The sequence below is a fragment of the Panthera tigris genome, chromosome D1, assembly GCF_018350195.1.
Source record: "Panthera tigris isolate Pti1 chromosome D1, P.tigris_Pti1_mat1.1, whole genome shotgun sequence".
Lineage (NCBI taxonomy): Eukaryota > Metazoa > Chordata > Mammalia > Carnivora > Felidae > Panthera > Panthera tigris.
The window spans coordinates 80,741,886-80,766,128 of NC_056669.1; the positions used below are offsets into that span (position 1 = coordinate 80,741,886).

General features: G+C 36.8%; 1 protein-coding gene across 1 annotated transcript in view; it reads right to left on the minus strand.

The window, feature by feature from the left end:
* Nucleotides 1–24,243, minus strand: part of SLC5A12 (solute carrier family 5 member 12) — a 47,488-nt gene that overhangs the window by 14,870 nt on the left and 8,375 nt on the right. The window contains exons 2-9 of the mRNA XM_007098459.3: nucleotides 22,473–22,538; nucleotides 21,257–21,308; nucleotides 20,349–20,416; nucleotides 15,590–15,744; nucleotides 15,331–15,471; nucleotides 9,594–9,723; nucleotides 8,273–8,361; nucleotides 3,774–3,886 (exon numbers count right to left, since the gene is read on the minus strand). Coding sequence (XP_007098521.1) covers nucleotides 3,774–3,886; nucleotides 8,273–8,361; nucleotides 9,594–9,723; nucleotides 15,331–15,471; nucleotides 15,590–15,744; nucleotides 20,349–20,416; nucleotides 21,257–21,308; nucleotides 22,473–22,538 — 814 coding nt within the window. The remainder of the gene's footprint in view (nucleotides 1–3,773; nucleotides 3,887–8,272; nucleotides 8,362–9,593; nucleotides 9,724–15,330; nucleotides 15,472–15,589; nucleotides 15,745–20,348; nucleotides 20,417–21,256; nucleotides 21,309–22,472; nucleotides 22,539–24,243) is intronic.

Consider the following 24,243-nt stretch of genomic DNA (forward strand, 5'->3'; position numbering starts at 1 on the left):
AGGGAAGCCATTTTGGAAGGGAACTCGGTGAGAACTGTCCTTGCCACTCAGCCATCACAAGCCCCAAGAGGGTAAGGGGGGAGACTTTGTTCCCAGTCAGGCAAAATGAGCTGGAATCTGGCCTCAAGGTGTTTTCTCTCCAGGATTCAGGAAGAAAGTTACCATGTGGATGCAACATGAAAATGCGGAAGAAATTCCGGTTTGACCACTCATCAAAAATCAGCTGAAGAAATCACTAACCTTTCTGGGATTCAGAGAGCTCTTCATTTTTAAGATGGCTAAAGTATCTATACATTTTACCTCACAGCGTTTGCAAATCTGGAATGTTTTTTCTAATGTTTTCCTTTAGTGCTTTATTCATGTCGTCCTTATGACCCTTTGTATATTGCATGATTATTTGTTTACATATCTACATGGGAGACCTACCAGGGCCATCAGAGTACCTCGCCTTTGAAGCATCTCATGCAGGGCCTCAGTACCAGGGGAGCTTGAGGGGTGAAGCAGCATATGGGTCTTACTAATCTTTTTAAGATGATGAGTCCTTTTAACCACCTTTTAAAAAACAACTGTTTTTATGCATCTTTGTTTAAAGATCGTCTTAAAATTACATTCAATTCCCATTATAACCCTTAAACTAAATAAGGGAGGGATAAAGAGACAAAGAGTTGGAGATATAGGCCCAGACACAGTGACAGAAACGGACAGAAAATGATTTTGTTTATTCTGTTTGAAATGATCTCTCAGCTAAATATCTAGCTCAGTTCCCAACATGATTATTAATTCACTTTTATGGAGTACTGACCATATGTCAGGCACTTTACCAGTGCCAGTGCTATAAAGTCAGAATGTGATTCCTGCCCCAAAGATCTCACATTCTAGGAATGTGTGGAAGGGACTACACATAAATAATGCATCCAATAGTGTAGTGCCTGGTACATCGAAAGAACCATGAATTTTTTATTATTATTATTATTATTATTGTTATTTTATTTCAGGTTTAGTACATGATATACATGATATTTAATATCAGGAACTCACTCTTAAAATGAAATCAGTCTAACAACTTTCAATGCAATCTTTTCCAACTTCTCAATAAGATAGAAAAATAAGGAAGCTCAAAACTACACCAGAAACCAAGTTTGATCAATAAAAACATTTTGGAATTCTAAAATTATTCTCATTATCTTTAAAGGTGATAGACTGGACTGCAAAAAATTTAAGTTTTACTGTAAGATTGAATTTATATAATTACATAATAATTTTATAATAAAATATAAGGAGTGAAGCACAGTTACAGAATTAAAATCATTATTGTTAAGAAATTTGCTTTGTGGAGAGGAAAAGAACAAAATTACAAAAATACAAGAAAAAGTAAAGTATATGGAAAACAAAAAATCCAAATTAGAAGAACATTTAAGAATAAGTAGATAAAAACAATCGATACTTTCAGACACTTACTAGAAAACCCATTAGAATTTTAAGAACCAACAAGAGTTGGATAAATGACCAGATACAAAACAAAATAAATGAAAAGTTGAAGGTGTTCCACATTCATAATGAACAGTTTAGAAGATACTATGGAAAAAGCATCCCGTTCATAATATCAATGAAAGAAGAAAAGAAGAAAAAGGGAAATGAGAAGAAGTGAGAGGAAGAGAAAAGCTGAAGGAGGAAGACCTAAGTGTAATTAACATACAGGGTAGCAAATATGATACCATTATAGAAAAATACTATTGCTAGGTAGAAAGCTTACAAAGATGTCAATTCTTCCCCCAAATATTTTCAGATGTAATGCAATCCCATTGGGATAGAGGTGCAGGTCCATGATGTGCAATAAAGTATTTTAAAGTTAATATGAAGAATATATAAACATATATTACCTAAAGTTTGTTTTGGTAGAAAAAAAAAGGAAAGTTACAATTGAAAAATTTTTAAATTTTAAACTAAAAGAAAAGTGACAGGAGTTGCTCTAGCAGATATTTTAAGTAAAACACTATAAAGCTAGAGTATAAGACAAGATGGTATTTTCCTACAACTGGTAAATAACTTAATGAAAAGAAGTATATGATATTCTTAAACAAATCCTTATAGATGAAAGAGTCTTATATTGTATATTATCATCACTGAAATATTAACAACCAGTGAATAATACTAGATTAATGATGCTGAGAAAATTGGCTGTATAAGAAAAAAAATTTAGATCCTCATCATAAATCAAATAATTTGAATACATTTAATATGAAATACAAAATTATTGACAGTCTAGAGAAAAATAAGGAAATATTTAAGTATGTTTTTAATGGGAACAAATTTGTAAGCATAAAGAAATGGATAAAATAGTAAAAGAAATGTTACATATATTTTAAAAACTATGTAATATAATTTCTGTACATCAAACATGTATTTAAAAAAATCTGAAGGACATTTTTCAATATACAAAGGTAACATTTCCTTTATACATGAAGAGATTTTACAGACAAAATTTCTAGTATCTCATCAACAAACAGAAAGCATAAATAATTTTTTCACAGAAATACAAATGGTTATTTATGATCTGACAAATGTTCAAATTCACTATAAATCAAAAAATATAAACTAAAGCAAAAATGTGATGTTATTTTGCCCATGAAGTTGGCCAATTTTTGAAAATACTGATATCAAGTGCATAGAAAAATATGTCATTACTCACTGCTGCCACACATAAATATTAATTGGACCATGCTGGAAACATTTTTCATAATATATATCAAGAACTTCAGTGAATTTGTATTATTCGATTTGGTAATTTTCTATTGTATATCTTTATTAAGGAAAAAATTATGTATGCCATTATAGATTAATGTATATGGGTAACATCACAATGTTACCAAAAATGAAAAAAGATTTTAAAAGGTAACAACATAAAAATAAAAAAGTAAGCCATTTTGCAGACTATTAAGAAAACATTAAAAAACCATGTTTTCAAATAATGCATACATGACACAAGAAAATGCTCACTATAGCATCCTAGAAAAAACAACAAAGAGCAAAAGTAGCTATAATTTTATTCAAAAAGTGCATATGTTTTCTCCAATTACCTATATTTTCTATAATACTTGAATAATAATATAATTTGTTTATACCTAAGAAGAAATGTTTTGCAAAACTATAATTCAGTATGGTAAGTGCTACAGTGAGCGTAAACATAATATGCAATATGTGATTAAGCAAAGAGCAACTATTCCTAGAAGTGAGCTTACCAGGAGTTTGGTAATAAAAAATTCTTTAGAAAAGAATTTGGCATAATGTATAAACTTGTCAAATCACCATGTGGTACACCTGAAACTAATGCAATATTGTGTGTCAACTATACTAAAAAAATTAAAATAAGTAAGTAAATGACAATTATAAATAATAAAAAAGAAAGAAAAGGAAAGAATTTGACTTTATTAGACCATGTGATTGGCTACAGTGAGCAGAATGTCTTCCCACGTAGAGGGACGGATATGATCAATACAAGGCATAATCGGGAGATGTTGAAGTGATAAATCTAGCGTGTAGGGGGAGTACAGAAGAGTGTCGAATATAAGGTTGGTGAAAGGTAAGCTAGCTGGTAATTCTCTCCCGTTACCCTCCTGGTATCTTTGGAAGTGTGAATTCATACGTGAAATTCCTCATACATCTCCGTGTGCCTTTGTGCCTGTAATGAGTGCTGAATAGCATGTGCAGGATTTTGACATGCACCACATGTACATTTCATGACATGGAGTAGAAGATCCACCGGCTGTACCTACATAAGCCTTTACTGATCCACGTGCTCAGCTTGTCGGAGAGACGGGGAAAACAACTCTTGACAAAATCCTCAAAGGTCACTGTTGCTAAGGCATTGATGCTTGCAGCCACAGTGCTACAGGGAGAGAAAAGCAAGAACACAGTCCAGGCTAAATAAAGCTGACCAGCCTGCCCCCTCTTTCATAGCAAATAGACAAGACAGGGCTCTAGAAACAAAAAACAGATGCAGACATGTCCTTATCCTGGGATTTCAGGGGAACAACGTGGCCTGCCTACTTGCTCTTCAAAACTGTTTCTGTGCTTAGTGCTCTCTGATTTCTTCTTCTAATGCCTACTAATGCCCCTGAACAAGACATTAAATGAGTTAGCAGGCGGTAATAGAGGTTGTGCATGAGTGTGTATGTGTGTGTGTGTGTGTTTGGTTGGACTTGAGGCAGGAAATACTGTCTTAATCCAGGAATAAGTACAATTTGCCATTCATTAATCATTCACTCATACCATTTATGCATCCATTTATGCATCTCTCCATTCTACATATTAGGCATATGGTGGCGAACCAGAAAAGCATACACCTTATACTCGGTGACATAGACATTCGATAACCAATTACACAATTGGTCCCAGTTGGTATGAAGGAAAATACCAACATGCTATGAAACTATGCCTTGCAGAGTCCTAAAGTGATATGAAGTTAGGGAACTCTTTCCTTAGGAAATGATGATTAAGATAGGCACTGAAAGGACCCATGCAAATTGGGGAAAAGATGTTCCAGAGCAAAGGGAAAATTACATTTAAATACCTCTAGATGGAAGACTTGTTGCATTCAACAACCTGAAGCCACCAGATTGAGTAGAATGCAATTTGTAAGGGAGAGAGGAGCAAAGGATAAGATGGGAAATGGGCAAAGACTAAAACCACATAAAGAATCTTATATTCCCTCTGATTTTCCACCTAGAGTCCGCTCTTAGGACCGTAAAACTCACTTTGATGACAGGGGACCCGGAAATTTGGGTTTTCTTTGCAGAATAGCATGAAAGCTTATTTAATTCCTCATATGGAACAACATCCTCCTTAAGGTTTTAGCAGAAGTAATCTCTCCATAGCATCCACTGCCAACTGTGTCCCTTTCTTAGAATTTTTGGTCTTGAGACCAAAAGAGCCAACCATTCTCTTATGGGGGAATTACCTTTTGACAAATATATGTTTTCCACTCTGGAGAGACCCAGCCTTAGAGTAAGAAGGAAAGATAAATAAGGAAAGCTCTTTAGAGAGGGGCAAAATAAAAGCTGCAGTGTCACCCCTCCATGTGTTTGACTCTCTAGTGCTCATTTTTCCTGTCCTAAGTTTCCCTGAGATCTCAATCTCAACACCACAGAATAATATCACTTTGTGTTCTTGATGCAAAAATCCTAAAAATAATATTAGTAAAAACAATTCAGTAGTACACTAAATTAGAATTACACACCAAAGCAAGTTAAAGTCATTATATAAATTCAAGGATGTTGCTGTTTTGGAAATCTGTCAACATATTAATATGCCAAAAGTTAAAAAAAAAAGCCACTTCAAAAATGCCAATAATTTACTAATATTTAATATCTCTGATAAAAAAATTTCCTAAAAGAATAAATATATGCATTTTGTTCTTTTTTATAATTTATTAACTTGAAATGAATATTCTTAAACGTTAATAATATCTCTCAAATTAAAACATGATATCACATTTAATGGTAAAATCCAAGAGCCATTTCCTTTAAAGTCATAACAAAAATAAGAATTTCTGCTAATCTCAATTATTACCATTGTTCTCAATGCCCAAGTATATGAGAGTGAACATAGAAGTGTAACTTATTAAAAAAAGAAAAACTCAAAAGTATTTGCAAATATTATGATTTCTGTACATTCAAATCCCAAAGAATTAACTGAAAATAATCAGGGGAAAAAATCTACATATCAAGGGAAATTCTGTAAAAAGAAAAACATTGTGAATAACAGACATTAAATCATATCTTAAAGCATAGTGGTTAAAATTATCAGTGTTTGCATCATTATAGATAAATAGACCAAAGAACTATAAAGAAAATCCAGAAAAAGTCCCAAATATATAGAAGAATGTAGGCTATAATAAAAATAGCATTTAAAGTCACTGATGGAAAGACAGCTTATTTACCAAAAAGTAATGGGACAACTGGCTACTATCTTAGAAGGAAAATAAGTGTCGAGCTCCACTTCAGTTTTTATACCACACATATAGTCTAGATGATTTGAAGGTTTGTTATTTAATAAGACTATAAATATACTAGAATGGTGTCTGGATAGTTAGTTATAATGATAGAATGGAAAAGCCTTTCTGAGAATAATATTAATCCAGAAACCATAATGTAAAAGAATTGGTCAATATAAATTAGAATCTCCATATACTCAGAAATAAAGCAAATATACAAACAACAAATGAAAAAACATGAGATATATGCCGAGGCTATTTTTCTTGTATATAAAGAGGAAAACTTTAAAAAACTAACAAAGAACATAAACTGGCATGTTACAGAAAAAGAAATACAAATGGCCAATGAAAGTAGGGAAATGTAGCCAATCCCACTTATGGTCAACCAAATTCATATCCTAATTAGTTACCATTTTTCACCTATTTGTTTGGCAAGTTGAAAAGTTTGATAGCACCCAATATTGGTGGTAGTGTGAGAAAAGAGATGCTCTAGTATTTTCTTTTTAGAATATAAATTGTTGAGAATTTTTGCAGCTGAATTTAGCAATGTCCATGAGAAGTTTAAACTATTAAGTATTTGGACACAGTAATTCTACTTCTTGGAATGTAGCCTACATATATCCTTGCACAATGTCACAAAGATATACGTTGTAATACCTTATGGATTAAGTGTTTGTGTTCCCTCACAACTCATATGCTGAAGTCTAACCCCCAAGGTGATAGTATTTGGAGCCGGAGCCTTTAGGAACGATGAAGTCATGTCAGTGGAGCTCTTATAAATGGACTTAGTGACTTTACAAAAGAGATCCAAGAGAGCTCCCTTAACCCTTCTACCGTGTAAGGACAACAAGAAAATGGTCATAAATGAGCCATGAATTGAGCCCTTACCAGACACAAAATCTCCCAGGGCCTTGATCTTAGACTTCCTAGCCTTGGGAACTGTAAGAAATTGTTTTTGTTTTTTTTTTATAAACCACCTAGTGTATGATATTCTGTTATAGCAGTCTGAGCAGACTAAGATTTGTTAGATATGTCTTACATTAAAGGATTGGTCAAATAAATCACAGATTTTAAAAAAGAGTAGGGTACATCTACTGATGTGGAAAGATTTCTAAATTATATTACCTCAAATGAAACCATATATACAATATGATCCTTTTTTTCATTCACTAAAAGGTATATATGTTCCCATAAGCAAAGAAATTTTCAGGTTCATTGACAAGAAATTAACAGCGGTTAACTCTGTGGGTGGAGACAAAGGATTTGAGGAATAAGATATAAAACTTTGACTTTGATCTTCTGCTATTGTTTGAATTTTGACTCTGACCATTTTACTCTCTTAAAATTGGCCTTTGACAAACCTTATCAATGATTATCTGCAACTGAGCTCCAGGAAGGGAAGTGAGGCTTTTCCAACCAGCTGAGTTCATAGAGTCAAAGGTCTGGCATAAAGGAAGGTAATGATACTACATTGATCTCAACACTGTTACCTCGACCCTTCAAGTTACCATCATCTCTCAACTGTGTCAAAGCAAATGCCTGTTACTGGTTCCCCACTTTCGCCACTCTTGCTTTATCACAGTCCTTGGCCCTGACAGAAGCCTGAGGCTTTAATTGTATGGCATTGCTCACTCTCTAGCTTCAAACCTTCTGAGAAAATTAGTAACGGGAAACTTCACTAAAATGAGGTCAGGAGGTTTCAGCAGGAGATCTCATGCCCTACCACTTGTGGTCAATTGCAGATCCATGAGGAAGACAGGGACTTGACCTTGCACTTGGATACTACTCTCTATTCCAGCTTGAGGAAGAGAAGCTTTCCCCTCAGCAACCACTCAGCCAATGAAAAGCTGCCACACTTTGAACTCCCAGTTCAAATGGTCTTTTAGTTCATAACAGCCTTCCCAGCTTAGTCCTTTTCTCCTTAAAATAAAGCATACCTCTCCTTTGTTCCCCAGACGTGCATAAAGCTTTGCCACTGCTTATTTGTCCTGGATTATAATTCTCTTTTATTTCCCAATAAGCCCCAATAAGCACATCTTTAGCTGGTAAGATAATTGTCGGTTTTTATTTTTAATGCTCCAAGCTACTTCATAAAGTTTTCTGAGTAAAGTTCTATACATTGTGTGAAGTAAAGCATTCAGCAAGCCAGCTGACACACAGTAAGTACTCAGTAAGTACTGGTGATTACTACCACCATCACCCTTGTCATCTCACGCCCTTGCCATCACCACTGTCATTATCATCAGCATCATCAGAGCAGGGTGTTGTCAATATACTAACCTCAGAGTTCCGCTGAAGGCACAAGCCACAAAGAGTCCAGGCAGTCCTGGCATTGTGAAAAATATCTCCATGACAAAGTACGGCATCAGCTTTGGAGGTAAAACAAGATAGAATTAGTGGTCTTATCAGCAGAGTCTGAAATGTAAGAATGTCTATTTTTAGCAAAAGAAGGTGGGAAAAAAAAGACAAAAAATAAATAAAAATAATACAGGAGTTTGCACAGACTAAGGTTGTTACATGCTTGCAGTTGAGGTTATAATCAATCCAATTTCAGGGGACCTGAGGTCCAGCTCCAGCTGTAGGGAAGGCGGAAGGGCGGGAAGGGGCAGTGGATACTAGGAAAAAGGGTTGGATCAACTTAGAAAGTTCAGGAACTTGTTTTGTTTTTCTTATGTTTGCAATGTATGCCATTCCCTTATCTGTTTACCCTTAATGTTAGCAGTTAAACCCTAACAACAAATGCTTAAAACAGGTCTTCAGAGAATGTAGGTATTATGGTTCCACTCCGTAGCCAGATTTGTGAGAGGGGGACACCCTCCACCCCGCAGGACAGAGGGGACAGTGAAAAATACAGAGGGGAGAGAGGTGATCGTTCCTCCTGAGCATATCCTCCATAAATGGAGGGGTTTTTTTAATGTTTATATATTTATTTGAAGAGAGAGAGAGAGAGAGAGAGAGAGAGAGAGAATGAGCAGGGGAGGGGCAGAGAGAGAGAGAGAGAGAGAGAGAGAGAATACCAAGCAGACTCCAGACTCGACACAGAGCCCAAGCCCAACTTGGGGCTTGATCTCACTACTGCAAGATCATGGCCTGAGCCAAAATCTAGAGTTGGATGTTCAACCGAGCCACCGAGGTGCCCCATATAAATTTGAAAGCACATTTAATGTAGTACATTGGGTTGATGGTGTTCAAGCTATGGTGAGAACACATGCGCAGAAGCATTATAGAAACAAGGGTCATATTGTTCAATCTGAGAATAAAGCATCTTTAATGAACCTTGAGACATATAGAAAAAAAGAATTTAAAGGCCACATGGATAACCAAAGCTATGGGTTCAAGCCTAACCTCCATGCTCCTCAGCCTTGTCGTGGCCCCTGGCCTTGTCTTCAAGGACAAGGTGAGATACCTTTTTACATGTCACTCCCCACTATTAGAACCTGGTGTGTATATCACCCAATAGGAAAGGAAAGAAATCAACTCTCTGGGGCTTAGGAAGTGCCTTGAGATCCAGGTGGAAAAAGAGAAAGAACCCATATTACTCATTGATGGCCAGAAGCACACTGATTTCAGCCATTCCCTCTGGACCCAAGGGAACACATACCTGGTCTGGTGCTGAGATAATGCCAGAAGTCCAAGGGTCACAGTCTTTGAAGTGGGAGTACATGATTAAGCCAGAGAAGACAGCACATACCAGAATGATCCAGAGACCCAACAAGTTAAAATACAAGGCTCTAGAGAAGAACACATAGATCTATCAGTAGCCTCTATGCCATATTACAGGATGATGAAGACATCACCAAAAATTCAAGGTGAAAATTTTGGTGGCTTTTTGCTGTAAAATAAAATTCCACAGCTTTCAAGAACCATTACATTTTACACTTTTGCAATTTTTTTTTGTTTGGGAATGTTACATTTTTAGAATGATTACAAAAATTGAATGAGGACTTTTGATGGCTTTTCTCTTGAAATAAGTTTTTCTGCATAGTCTCAATGTGTGGTATAAGATCTTGGATGAAATTTCATATACGGATCACTCATATTATGTAACTGCCAGTGAATTTCACCCCACTCAATTCATAAAACTGTCAAAAAGTAAACTTACATTTTAACATCTTTACTTCTAGGAGGATAATGAGATAAATGTAGAAGAAGACACATTTTGGAAATATTCACTATATTCATTCACTATCCGAATGAAATTTAAAGTTGATTTTTTTTTCTTTTTAGAGAGAATAGAAAGTATACAAAGGCTAGGTCATTTTCCCCATATTCTGGGGAGCGTTTCTTTATATTGTACAACACACAGGTATGCTTGATTCCAGTTTGAGTGCCTTGACAATATGCTATGGCTATATTGTAGCCATTATTGATTTCTGAAAGTCAAATTATTACTAATTTTCTTTATCTCAAGGAAGATTTGAAAGTGGACTGGACTTATATAAACAATCTCATTCTGGAGAGAGTTTCAAAGGGCCAGGAGAGCAACAGTGGGAAATTTCTTGGATCCAGTCATTGTTCAAAGGGAATCAGATACATCCACATTTAAATATAAGGAGGGGTGCCTGGGTGGCTCAGTCGGCTGAGCCTCTGACTTCGGCTTAGGTCATGATCTGATGGTTTGTTGAGTTCGAGCCCCGCATCGGGCTCTGTGCTGATGGCTTAATCCTGGAGCCTGCTTCTGATTCTGTGTCTCCCTCTCTCTCTGCCCCTTACCCACTCGCATTCTGTGTCTGTCTGTCTCAAAAATAAACATTAAAAAACTTTTGTAATTAAAAAAATAAATATAAGGACACACACTAATTTCAAAGCCTCTTAACACCCATAATGTATAGGTATACCTAGCTTTCATAAAACGCTTAAGTCAAACTACTCATTTATGAAACAAATATGGTTAAATAATTATCTTGTTTGGAAGTTTCTATTTTATACTATTTACATTAGAAAAGGGACTTATCCCAGAAGTTACTTCCTTGAGAGTACTCTAACAATGCTTGGTGTTGAGTTACAAGTTTGTTTGCTTGTGTTTAGAGGGGTTGAGTTAAAGACCGCTGTTTGGGAATAGAAGTGACACATGAGGTGGCCAATCCCTATTAACTGCACTTTTATATTCTTGCTTTCCTCCCTTCCAGACAACTGGATTCAAGCCTTTATTTAGGCCACCTCGAGAGAGGCCTCTCTGACCTTCTTTATTTGAAACAGTCACTTTCAGCTGTCTTATCTGTTTCCATTCCTTATACTATTTTACATCTTTACAGCATTTATGATAATCTGAAAGTATATAATATATTTATTTGCTTATTATTGTTTTCTCCCATCCAAACAAACACAGTACTATAGAATAGTGCTGGCACATAGCATACATGAAATTATTTTTATTTGGGGTAGTGAATAATTGAAAGAATTAATTAATTAATGGTAGAAATTGAGTACAATACAATTGTACTCTTTACATCATTTATTTTTAAAAAATAACATTGATCCCAGAGTCAGAAAACTTTATCCTTAATAGCCATCTGACCTTAGACAAGTTATATAACACCTTGAGGCGGTTAAATCATCTGTAAAACGAGTGTTAACACATCTGCTTTATTTCTATCATAGGACTAGTATAAGGATTGAATGAGTTACACTTTGTTAAAATAAATGTAGGCTATATAGCCATATAGAGAACATTCACACATTATCCAAAACAATTTTAAAGCTTCACCAGTCAACTGTGGGAAATGAGAAACCAATGGTGAGACTGTATTAAATATTAAAGCCCTGTGTTGTGAATTTGTTTTTTATTAGAAACGGACTGTGATTCCTTAAAAGCTAATTCTCCTACTTGTAACTTAAGCGGCTCCACTGATTCATTCAAAACATATTTATCAGGCATCTCCATGTACGAGGTTGTTCTAGATACTGGGGCATAGCAGTGAACAACACAGAACCCACCCCCATGGAGATTACATTCTGGGATTAGAGACAGGTGATGATCACCGAAATGAAAGAAATGAGTAAGATGCTTTTAGATGTGATAAAGATATGAGGAAAACAAACTAAGGCAGTAGGAATAGAACAAAAGTGACTCGTGTGTGTGTGTGCATGTGTGTGTGCGTGTGTGCTTATCTTAGTCAGGAGATGGGATGGAGACGGGAAGGAATCTGAGAAGCTGCATCAGCCCCTACTACCCTCATAGCACTATTTAAGATCAGTAGTCTTGAAAGATAAACTGGAGTCTAGAGGAGGGGAAGTCAGTTTCCAAGGAGCACATCTAAAATGACACGGTGGGTGATACTATTTCTAGGCGCCAGGAAAATCGATTGGGTTTAAGATCAATCAAATCATCCTTAGTGAGTAATCAGCATTCCTGGTCATGAAATTATATCATAAACAAATGCCTGGTTTTAACCCATGGACACATTCAGTATGAACATTCTGGATCTATTTTCACCTACAAATGTTTCAGGATGTATTTTCCCAACTAGAAGAGCTTTTCTTAAACTCTGATGGAATGTTTTAACGGCTCCAGGCTCAGATAATTGAACAGAAGCAGAGCATTTAATCAACAGTCTGCAGGGCCTCCTAGGTGAGAGCCGATGGGCAGCTGGCTCTGCGTGGCCTCCAGCCGACTCCGTGGTGAACCTCGAGCCTTCCATTGTGTGACAAACAAGAGGCCTCACCACATCCTCACTGCAGCCTTCCTTCCAGCTGCATGCACTTCAACTGTCCTGACCATTTGGACTGACTTTTCATTCCTGAACTGTATGAACTTAGTCAATTTGGAATCTCTCAGGGAAGTGTTTTCTAAAGAGAATTTTTATTTTTTCACCTTTCCTTATTCTCACAAAATTCGTATCATAGCAGGGTGGCTGGGTGGCTCAGTCAGATGAACATCTGACTCGATTTCGGCTCAGGTCATGATCTCAAGGTTCGTGAGATCGAGCCCAGCATCAGGGAGCCTGTTTGGAATTCTCTCTCTTCCTCTCTCTCTGCTCCTCTTCTACTCTCTCTCTCAAAATAAATAAATAAACTTTAAAAAATTCCATCATAGCTCTGGTTCTTCCACAGAAGTGGGGATGGGTGGAACCAGGAGTTGCAATCCTAAATGCTTAAGAAATCATGTACATTTTTTCTCCATGCGTATCTCTCTTTTTCTGACAGTTTTCATACCCATTAAATATTCATGCAACAAATTCCGGACGCCAGGCAACTATTGTAAATGTAATTGTATTGACTTTTGTTTGATTTCAACTCACTAAATGAGGCTTAAAGATATGCAAATACAAACACATACTTGGGAGTGTGTGTGTATATGTATATGTCTGTGCCTACACATATACACATATCCTCCTTTGTATACAGACACACACAAATATGTGTATTTCTACATAAATATGTGTTTCCAGGTATGTGTTTATACATACACACATGTAAGCATGGCCTTCTTGAAGCATAACTTTTCAAATAAGCGATAAATATTTAATAAGCACAAAATATTACTCTTGACCTTGTGGGAAAAAACTTATGAAAAAGATACATTTCCTTATTTTCAGGTACTATCGTAGTAATAGGGAGAAATTAGCGTGTTCACAAGAAAAAATAATGTAACACAAACATAAGATTAAAAAAATCTAGATGTAACAGAGAATTATTATTTATTTCACCATAAGATCCTTCCCTGTAGAGATACAGTCAACTTCATTTTATTTATTTTATTTTTTTATTATATACAGAAAGGGTGTACAAGCAGGGGAGAGGGGCAGGTAGAGAGAGCAAATCCCAAGCAGGCTCCATGCTCAGCACAGAGCCTGACACATGGCTTGACCCATGACCCTGGGTTCCTGACCTGCACTGAAATCAAGAGGTGAAAGCTCAACTAACTGAACCACCCAGGCATCCCCAGTCAACTCCATTTTAAAACAGAATTTTAAATGAATTTTAATTTTATTTATTTTTTAAGTAGTTTTTATGCCCAACATGAACTCACGACCTCAAGATCCTCTACCTACCAAGCCAGGCAAGGGTCCCTAAACGAATTTTAATTAAAAAAATTTTTTTTTACATTTATTCCTCTTTAAGAGACAGAGTGACACAGAGCACAAACAGAGGAGGGGGAGAGGAGACACAGAATCTGAAGTAGGTTCCAGGCTCCAAGCAAGCGTTCAGCACAGAGCCCGATGTGGGGTTCAAACCCACGAACCGTGAGATCATAACCTGAGCCGAAGTCGGTCACTTAGCCGACTGAGCCACCCAGGCGCCCCATGAATTTTAATTTTAAATGAATTGTGAGATCAAGGTCACACTTGATCTTACATTTTAAGTAATGCAGCTATTTGATAAAGTGACGATCTTGTGTGGAGGATTTGTTAATATTATTTATTGTAATAGGATATGAATATGGTATCAGTGAATTAATGGAATACTAGGTAATGCTTTCAATTCTTCCTTCTGAGAATGTGTGAAATATAGAAGTAATATGTGCTCTTTTGGAATTCAAGTTCAAAATGGTGAACCATGTCTCAGCAATGTTATCTTGTATTCAGTCTAAAGAAAAAAACTGCACTGCAAGTATTTTAAAATCAGTTGTGGAAATATTCACAGTGGCTGTTTCTCACTCTAAGAAACATGGAGGTCATCCTGACAAATCTGGGGATGCTGGTATTTGGACAGCAACAATGAGGATAAAATGTCCGGTTTAGATGTAATTCTAGCCTATTGCTTCCAGTTCTGCAGAATAATACATCACTTCCTTCAATCCCTGTTCCAGAGCAGGATGCCTTGAAGGGTTTGGAAAAGGCTTCATAAGTTGTGCCCCTGTTGGAGTCCTTCAGGGTAAGCACGCCCAGCAAGACTGGTGACTGCTAGCTCAGCAAGAGTTGAATTGGTGGAAGCCCTATTATGTCTTACCTCATTACCTTGGCTTTCCTTTTTTTAAACCTGTCCTTGGAAAACTTAAGGATATTTAAAAGAAAAATAGTGCTCAAGAGACCACAAGCTGAATCAAGTAAGTGATAGGGGCCACCTCATCGCAGAAACTGTAAGTAGAAAATCTATGCTATCTACCTCTGCATTGTCAGTCATGGCACCTGATTTAACCCAGTAATTTCTCAATAAATGGAGGTAACAAATGATGGAGAGCAAAGGCAGACAGACACAAGCTCAAACTCACTTCCCTGCTGAGATGGGAATAGTAATGCCTGCCTCAAAAAATTGTTGAAATGGTTAAATAAATCTTTCCATTTCTCTGTCACACACACACACACACACACACACACACACACGTGCACGTGCACAAGCATATAATAACTACCCAGTAAGGGAAAAGAAAACAGAAACATTTATCTATAACTTACAGTTTTGCATGTTTTTCTGTTTTGCAAGAAATGCATCTCTGTATGGTCGACTGATTAACACCATAGATCCCGAGCCATGTAAAAGTTCCTCCCACCGAGATTGTCCAAAAAGTGTGCCGCCTGAGAGGGTCCACATCAAAGCTGTGAGGCACAGAGAAGTGAGTGAACAAAGATGCTCTTTTAATGCCAGATATTATTTTAGTTGTTGAGGTCATGCAGCTAAATTTTATAAAACATGGAAAAGTAGTATTGGACATACTCAAATATATTTAGTCGAGATCCATTTGTTGAATGCTCTATTACATTGTGTAAGCCACCAGCATGAGCTGATCCTTGAATGAGAACCGTTAAGAATCCCACAATCATGACAACCATCTGAAATGCATCTGTCCACACCACTGCTTTTAATCCTCCCTGCAATGGAGACAATGGATGTGAGTTATTGAAAAGGAAGGCTACAAGTCTTCCAATTCTTTACAACCTCTCCACTGATGCAATCTTTCTTTCTTTCTCTCTTTCCTTCCATTTCTTTCTTTTCCTACCTTCCTCTTTTCTTTCTTATTTTCTTCTTTCTTTCTCTCCCTTTTCTTTCTTTCTTTCTTTCTTTCTTTCTTTCTTTCTTTCGTCTTTCTGTCTTCAATAGTCACTGAGATATATTATGTGCCAAGCACTATGTTATGCATGGGAATAAAAATGGCAAGTAAAAAAAGACAGGTTCATTATTTAACTTCATAGAGTATATAACCTGGTGGGAGAAGCAGATACCAGACAATAATATAACTAATTATTTAGGATTGTGGACAGTGAGGTTAAGAAGGACAGGTTACTATGACAGCATATAGCAGTGAGTCCTGACCTGGTCTTGAAGAAGTGGCATTTGAAGGATGGAGATGTATGGCTGAAGAAATGAGAGAATGCTAGAATATGTAGATCGAGATGTATACAGAATGCCCAAAGGGAGGTTGCTGAATTTGCTAGAGGCCAGAACACACAGATTTTGACAAGTCTACATAAATGATTTCTTAAGAGCAGTAAGAGAGCATTAAAGAGGGGTGACACAACTCATTTGGTTGTGTCCGACTTCAGCTAAGGTCGTGATCTCGTGGTTCTTGGGTTTGAGCCCCGTGTCGGGCTCTGTGCTGACAGCTCAGAGCCTGGAGCCTGCTTCGGATTCTGTGTCTCCCTCTCTCTCTGCCTCTCTCCCAGTCGCGCGCTCTCTGTCTCTCTCAAAAATAAATAAACATTAAAAAAAAGATTTAAAAAAGACAGCATTAAAGAGATTTACATGATGAGAGATTTTGTTTGTTGGCTTCATAGTGGTGTCAGGAGTGGTTGTGTGGACAACAGATTGCTGGGCCATGGAAAGAAAAGAAGGAGCAAGAGATACGCTCAGAGTTGACGTCAGTAGTCTGTGCCCAAGATGACAGAGGTTTGGAGCAGGGTAGAGATGGAAAGAAGTGGGTGGATTTGAAAGATACTTGGGAGGTCAAATCAGTATAACATGTGAATAATTGAACACAGATTTTGAGGAAGTGAAGGAATTGAGGACAATCACCTGGGTCTGGTTTATACAGCATGAAAGTTATTTTTTTTAATTGAGTGACAGTAAATAAATTTGGGGGAACTGAGATGGTAAAAGGCTGAGAAAGAAGAAAAGAAAGAATGATAGATTCCAGACATTCCTGGAGAAAGGAGCTTTAAGAGGTAGAGAATGATCAAATAGCAAACAAGGCAGTCTCTCCAGAGGATCAATCTAACAGTAGAGCTCAGGACAGAGGCATGAGACAAGAGGTTATCATGGTGGTTATCAAACCCGATCCTCTTTAGAGTCACTTAAAGAGTTTGAAGATAAACACACAACAACGTCCCAGCCCCAAACCCCAGGATTCTGAATAAATTGAGGTGTGGGTGGGGCCCCCGTTCTTCATGTTCTCTGAAAGCTCCCCAGGGATTCTAATGTACAATTCTAGTTGAGATCACATGGTCCAGAGGAAAGGAGGTGACAAAGAGGCTGCTAGAGTAATCCAGGTGTAGGATCCCTCGTGACCACAGTGAAGGTGGAATGAGCAAACTGGGAAAGCTCAAATGAAGCGATATAAAAAAAAGTGCTTTGAAGATGAATAAGTACTATGAGAATGGAAGGACGTGGTATTTTTAACATTGAAAAATAGAATTATCATCCCCGGTTACTCCTCCAGAGTGTCAAGAACTTCTGTGAAAAGATGACAGGCTTCAACTTTATCTGGAGAAGAAAGGAGACATCAGGGTTGCCCTATCATTTCTTTTGTAATTAAAATGTAACTTAATAAATAGTCATCAAAGCCCCTCCAGAGGCCTTGCATTTGTATATTGTGTTCACATCCTGACATGAGGAATAATCAATACTTACCTCCCACCTGCCAATTAGTGGTATTTTGATTTTCTTTAAAGACATTAAGGCTTCTAAACCCAAATCACAACATCAGATTTTAGTGATATGAAGACCAAATGTCAAAGATGTCAGTTTCCAGAGGCTACTTGATATTGGTTATGCAAAAATATGCATAAAGCTGAACTTCAGTTAGACATGACGTAAAAGAACAAAACACTTTATGAAATGTACATCAAAAGGCAGATTATAGCCACCATGAAAATTTCTCTGACTCTATAAGTCTTTCATACAATCACACACACACAAACACACACACACACACACACACACACCACTGATCTATAACCCTGATCATGAGATGTCACTGATGCATTTAATCAGTCTGTGATGTTTGAAATCTAATGTTTACCTCAGTAGATTGCAAATCCCTGAATGGCAGGAATCACTTATTGTTTTAATCTTCCAAAGGTTATCTTGGGTACGCTATGCATTCATAGGATTCTAAAGAGTTTGCAATACGAGCAACAAGTGTTAGATAAATAAGCCACCATTGTAGTGAGATCCAGAAGCCTGTAACCTGGCTAGAGAGAGAAGAGATGGGACCCAGGTGTGGTAAGGGATTATTAAATGGGCGGGTTGATGCACATCAGGAAAGATTTCCAAGACTAGGCTAAGAGGCTTATACTTTATCCTGTGGAACAATGGGAAGCAAGAAGAGAACTGGGTCAGTTAAGTGGCATGACGAAATGGGTGATTAAGATTAATCTTACAGGCATGCAGGGTGGAGGGAAGCACTGAAAACAATTAAGAAGCAGTAAATTTAGTTCATTCTAGCTTATTGTAGTTATTAAAATATCCAGACTTGTTTCTGACATCTTACTTTTCGGTTTCTATTTGTGCCCTATTTTTTTCTTTTCCTTTTTTCTCCTCTTGCTTAAATCACTTGAGGTTTTTGTTTTGTGTTGTTTTAATTCCCTTTTTCCACTTTGACCATTCTATTTAAATGGGATTTCTTGAAATGTTGCCATAAATTTTTAAGTTAGAGTCTACATATAAAGAATGTCTTAATCCCCAGCAATTCAAAGATTATAAAACCACCAAGTCTGATTACTCTCTTCCTTATTTACATGCTATGCTGTCCAAATGAGGGTTATTCTTTTTCTTAATCCTCAAATTACATATAATAGTAACTGGTGGTATTGGTGTATTTTAAAATATTATAAATTATAACATATAATATATTACAATATAATGCATAATTAGATATGTAAATTATACCATACTAAAAAAGTTATTCTTTATCATTAAGCACCAAAAACTGTTTGACTAGACTTATTAAATGTTTACTATTTTATTTTCTTATCATTACTTCCTCCATCTAAAATTGGATAATTTTCCTTCTTCCCACAGTTTTTCTAGGTTTTTCCTAGATTTTTCTAGGTTTTTCTCAGGGGAAGATATATTAGTGGTAAATTCTCTTGGTTCTTGACAGTTCCTGAAAGTTAGTTTTTTGCTGAATACGCAATTATAGGTAGACATTGTTTTCCATTAATGCTTTGAAAATATTATTTCACCATTTCTGCCTTCCATTATTGTTGTTAAGAAGTGTGCCTTGTATGGGTAGGTGCCTCAGAGCAACTAATCTGTCACATATGGCCCGATGTACATGGACCAGGAGCTTATTTTTAACCTAGGTAAGAGATATGTGTCTGGGATAGAACGAACTAGGGTAGTGAGAATGGAATGAAAAAAAAAAGACAAAAATCAGTAGTGCAAAGAAATGGTGGAATTTGAATGTATGAAAAAGACAGGGGCATTTTTAAGTTGTATATTTTCATGATATATGTTCAAAAAGTGTCTGACATGCACACAATACCAAACTCCATGGATGGTCTGCTCTATGATAATATAGGATGATTTTATTTTCCTCTACAGAGGAGAAAAGAGAATCCAGCTATCTGAAAACTGTCATATTTTTAACTGGTTCCTTACAGCCTCTGTATATGGTTGCCAATGACTCCGAAGAATGAAGATTCTCTTTGCAGAGCATGATAAATAACAGATGCCCAGTGAATTTTTTTTGAACTAAACTGATTTTAACAATTATATAAATATGTGCCAATACCACCCAGCTTCCTTGATTAAAAGCCGAGCATGTGTTAAGTCAAATGTCAATGTAATCCAAGATTATCCATAAATAACAGACAAAAGCTCTGGAATCCTCAAGTTTACAAAATACCATTATCCTTGATCATTCATACATGCATTTTGTCTTTCTCAATCACTAGGCAGTGAAGTATATGCTACCTATAGTTCATAATTACTGTTAACAAGCACTTTTTTTTTCTCAGCAATTGCATATGGTCACTTATTCTCTGATCAAGGAGGTACTTCTTTCATTAAATCTTTTCTTTGCCATGACTTTCTCGAATGAGCCCAGAACCCCAACTCTGCCAATGGTACTGAAAAGAAATTTAAATAAAACAACAGCACCTTCCTCAGGAAACTGTGATGGATAAGCCAACATATTTCTATTGAACTTTGGAATAGTAATTTATGCTATAAATAGACACCCTGTTGTTGGAGATTTGCCCTTATCCCATATTAGGAGTTGGTGCTAAATACTTTTTCACAGTTAGATACGTACCAGGGTACAGTAGAAAGTGCAAACAATTCCTGTTGCGAACACAGAGCCCCAGAGATCAAACCCAGTCACTAGAAAAGGAGAAAAATATTGAAAGAAGTTACTCTGAGAAAAGTAGAAGAGCAAGTTATATGAGGAAAAAGTCACAATATTTTTGTAAATGTTCTTCGTGGGCAAATGGAAATCAAATTAGAATTTTCTCTTATTAAATTCACCTCTGATAAAGATTATGTTTTGCATTGTTATACTTCAACTCCCTGTCTAATTTTTAGATAATATTAATGGCCAAAGTTTTTCTCCTAACATTCTGCAACTTCAAGTTTTTGCACCAACTTTTTCTTAGCAGATTTTGTCTGAGTGCTTTGAAACCACCTGAACATCAGCCATGTAAATATTTCTTGATATAAGTACATAGAATGATTAAATTGAATATTGAATACTTCTAATATTATAGGTATCATTATGAAATTAAATTTTTAAATTTTTTTGTTTCTAGGATTCTATTCTCTCAAAAATGTCACGTATAATTCTTAAAACAATCACTACAACTACCTTTTACACCTATATTCAGATCAACTACTTCATGAAATCACTCAGGCAGGATCATACATTATAAACTAATTTAATGACTTTGTGCATGCAATACCAAAATTGCCACCCTTTCAGTGATTAAAAAAATAAACAAACAAAGGACAATCTAACTTGGTGTTTGAAACCACGTAGGCAAAATGAAGCAACTAATGATTTCCATTATTTTCAGTTTTGGAATTTTGGAGCTTTATGTTGTGACCACTGCAGTCGCTAGAGCCCCCTAACCACAGGAATGTCTCCCCGAGATGTATGCATATTTCTCAAGGTGTATGTAAGCATACGGACAATGGGAAGTACCCACGGGAGTATGGGTAACTCACCTTGATTGAGTGCCAGGGCAGGGGCATACACCACCACTCCTGTGTAGAGAATCTGGTGGGGAAACAGGAATCAGGTGAACAGTGTGAACGGGGACACGGAAGAGAGAGCTGCCTCAAAGGCTCCTTATTGACCTCAGAGAGGTATCTCCCTCAACATGTGCACTGGACATGTCACTGGCAACCACTCTAATCTTGAAATCATCGATCACTGTCATCAGTTTGCAAAGGGTTTCATAAGCATTAGATGGAGGAAGAGCATTGGACTTTCAAGAGTGCTATGAATGTTGAGATTTTATGGCTAGATATGGTGTATTTCTGAAGGATATAAAAATAGGCTTCCAGGTACGTTTCTGATGTAAGCTTTCTCCACCCACCCCCGCCTCCATGCATATATCGCAATGACTCAGCCTCATGTTTGCAGCTTGCTGAAATAAGGATTTTAGAATGGAGAGAGTACAGTGCAGGGATGACTATAACAACGTGGGTGGGCTCATCTTTGGACTCCCAGGATTGTAGCCACTACACTGACGGAAATGAGTGCAGCCCCATTTCCTTTTAAATGGGATTTCAACATTTAGAGACTGGTGTGAGGGTTTTAAAAGGCAAAGGTGTATGGGCATGTATGGGCTTTTGTCATTTTCTCTCTCTTAAATTCTTCAGTTGGTAAGTGGGAGTTTTGATTAAGAAAGGGAAGATTATTTTCCAGCAAAAAGTACTTGGTGAATCATAGGAAGTGAACCAACAGCGTGCCACACTCAAATGCGGGGCAGCATGAAGGAGCCCAGAGCCTAGGAAGTAGGAGAGAAGTCCAAAAGTGGAGAGAGGGAATATTGTCTTAAAATTATTTTCAGCAAAATGGGCATTCCTGTTTCAACACAGTTCACCAGTGAAAAACCAGTTACTGGACCATTTCATATCCAAAGCAATGTTTACAAGTGAAAGAAAAGTTTTAAATAAAATGTTAACGTTTTTTTCCTCTGTGGTTTATAATATACACCTGTTTGTTATTTATTATTTGGGTGGATATACGGGATCTGTACAATGTGGATAACTCTCAATGTAATCACATGTCTCACAAGTGCTATCCTTGGAAGAAAGTAGTTTCCTCTTGGCATTAAGTCTGTCCCTTAGTTTCATGAATTGTCCCCTGAAGCAAACAAACCCATCTCTTTTCACCCCACACATTCTGCAACTGTAGTGGTCCTCTTCCCCTTACCGTCTGCACGATGTAGATGACAGTGGCTGCGTAGCGTACTGGTTTATTGAATCGCAGTTGTAAGTACTAGAAAGAACAGAGAGAAGGACAAGCAAAGAGTCAGAGTTTTACACAAAAGCTGCTCAGAAGATTCTCGTATGATCTCCCTAATTCCAATCCTTGCCCATCCATTCCATCAACCATACATCTGGCACATTGGTTCTGCTACAGCAAGGTTCTAATCATGTCACTCTTTTTCCTAAAATCGTCAATGATTATCGTTGATAAAGTGCTCATGCGCACTGAGCATTGGTATTCTCTACCAATATGTATGTATATATATATACATATTCACCAATTCTTAGTCATCTTTCAAGAACACAGGCCCAGCAGCCATGCCTATTCCTACCTATACTTTCTCCTCTGCGCTCTGAGAGCAATTATATTACACTATTTATTACATTAAACTTGATCACCTGCTGTCTTGGGTATTGATGTTGGATTCATGTATCTCACTGTATCTGTTCCTTAAGGCTACTGTATAACAAATTACCACGGATTTGATGTGGCTTAAAGTAACAGAAACGCATTCTCCCGAGACTCTGGAGACCAGAAGTGCAAAATCAATTCACTGGGCCCAAATCAAGGTGCTGGCAGGATGGAGGCTTTAGAAGAGAATCTTTACTCACTTAACGGTAAAATAATTTTTATTCCTGAGACTCTGGTTCCATCACTTCCATCACAATGTGGCTCTGTGGTCACATTGCCTGATCTCCTGGCTATCCTCCCTCTGTGTCTGTCTTAGAAAGGTAAATATGACTGTACAGAGGGCCTACCTGGATAGATCCAGGATAATCTCTTGTTTTAAGAAGCTTAATTTAATCACATTTGCAAAGACCATTTTTTTTTTTAAATCATGTAAGGTAATGGTCACAGGTCTAGGGATTAGAATATTGACTTTTATTTTTTAGAGGGGAAGCGATGCATTTTTCAGCCTATCACACTTACCTTCCTTGATACATGTAAACAGTGTCTTCTATTTTATTCACTTTTATTTTCATCTTTCATATATTCATTCATTTATTAAATAATTATTACCTGACTTCCTTACTGCATTCTAACATGCAATAATACCAAATATGATATAATCTGAACCCTAGGGGATTTTACAGATTAAAGGAGATGACCAATAACAAATTTATACTAATAACAAGTGATGCTTCAGGTATGATATGTTCTAGAAGAACTACCAGGAGCTGTGCACACATTAATAGCTGGATCTGGTTTACTGTTGGAGGTCAAGAAAGGTCTTTCCGAGTAAGTATTCTAGACTACACTAGCATTTGTCTTCTCCTGCATAATAAACATGTACGGAGTGAACAAAATAAATGTGAAAAGTAGAAAATGGGGGCACCTGGGTGGTTCAGTGGGATAAGAGTCTGACTTTGGCTCAGGTCATGACCTCATGGTTTGTGGGTCTGACTGAGCCCCACATCAGGCTCTCTGCTGTCTGCGTGGAGCTGACTTAAGATCCTCTGCCCCCCTCTCTCTGCCCCTCCCCTGCTTGCTTGCTCTCTCTTTTTCTCAAAAATAAATAAATATTTATTTATTTATTTATTTAAATATACATATATATATATATATATATTTTTTTTTTTTTTTAAGTAGAAAATGTGACTTGAGGTTTCAATTTCTTGGTAGTAGTTTCAAATTGGTTGTAATTCTGTCTTACCCGCATTGAAAAAATATTTTTTTATTAAATCAGAAGTTAACTACTGGTTTCTTCTTTTCC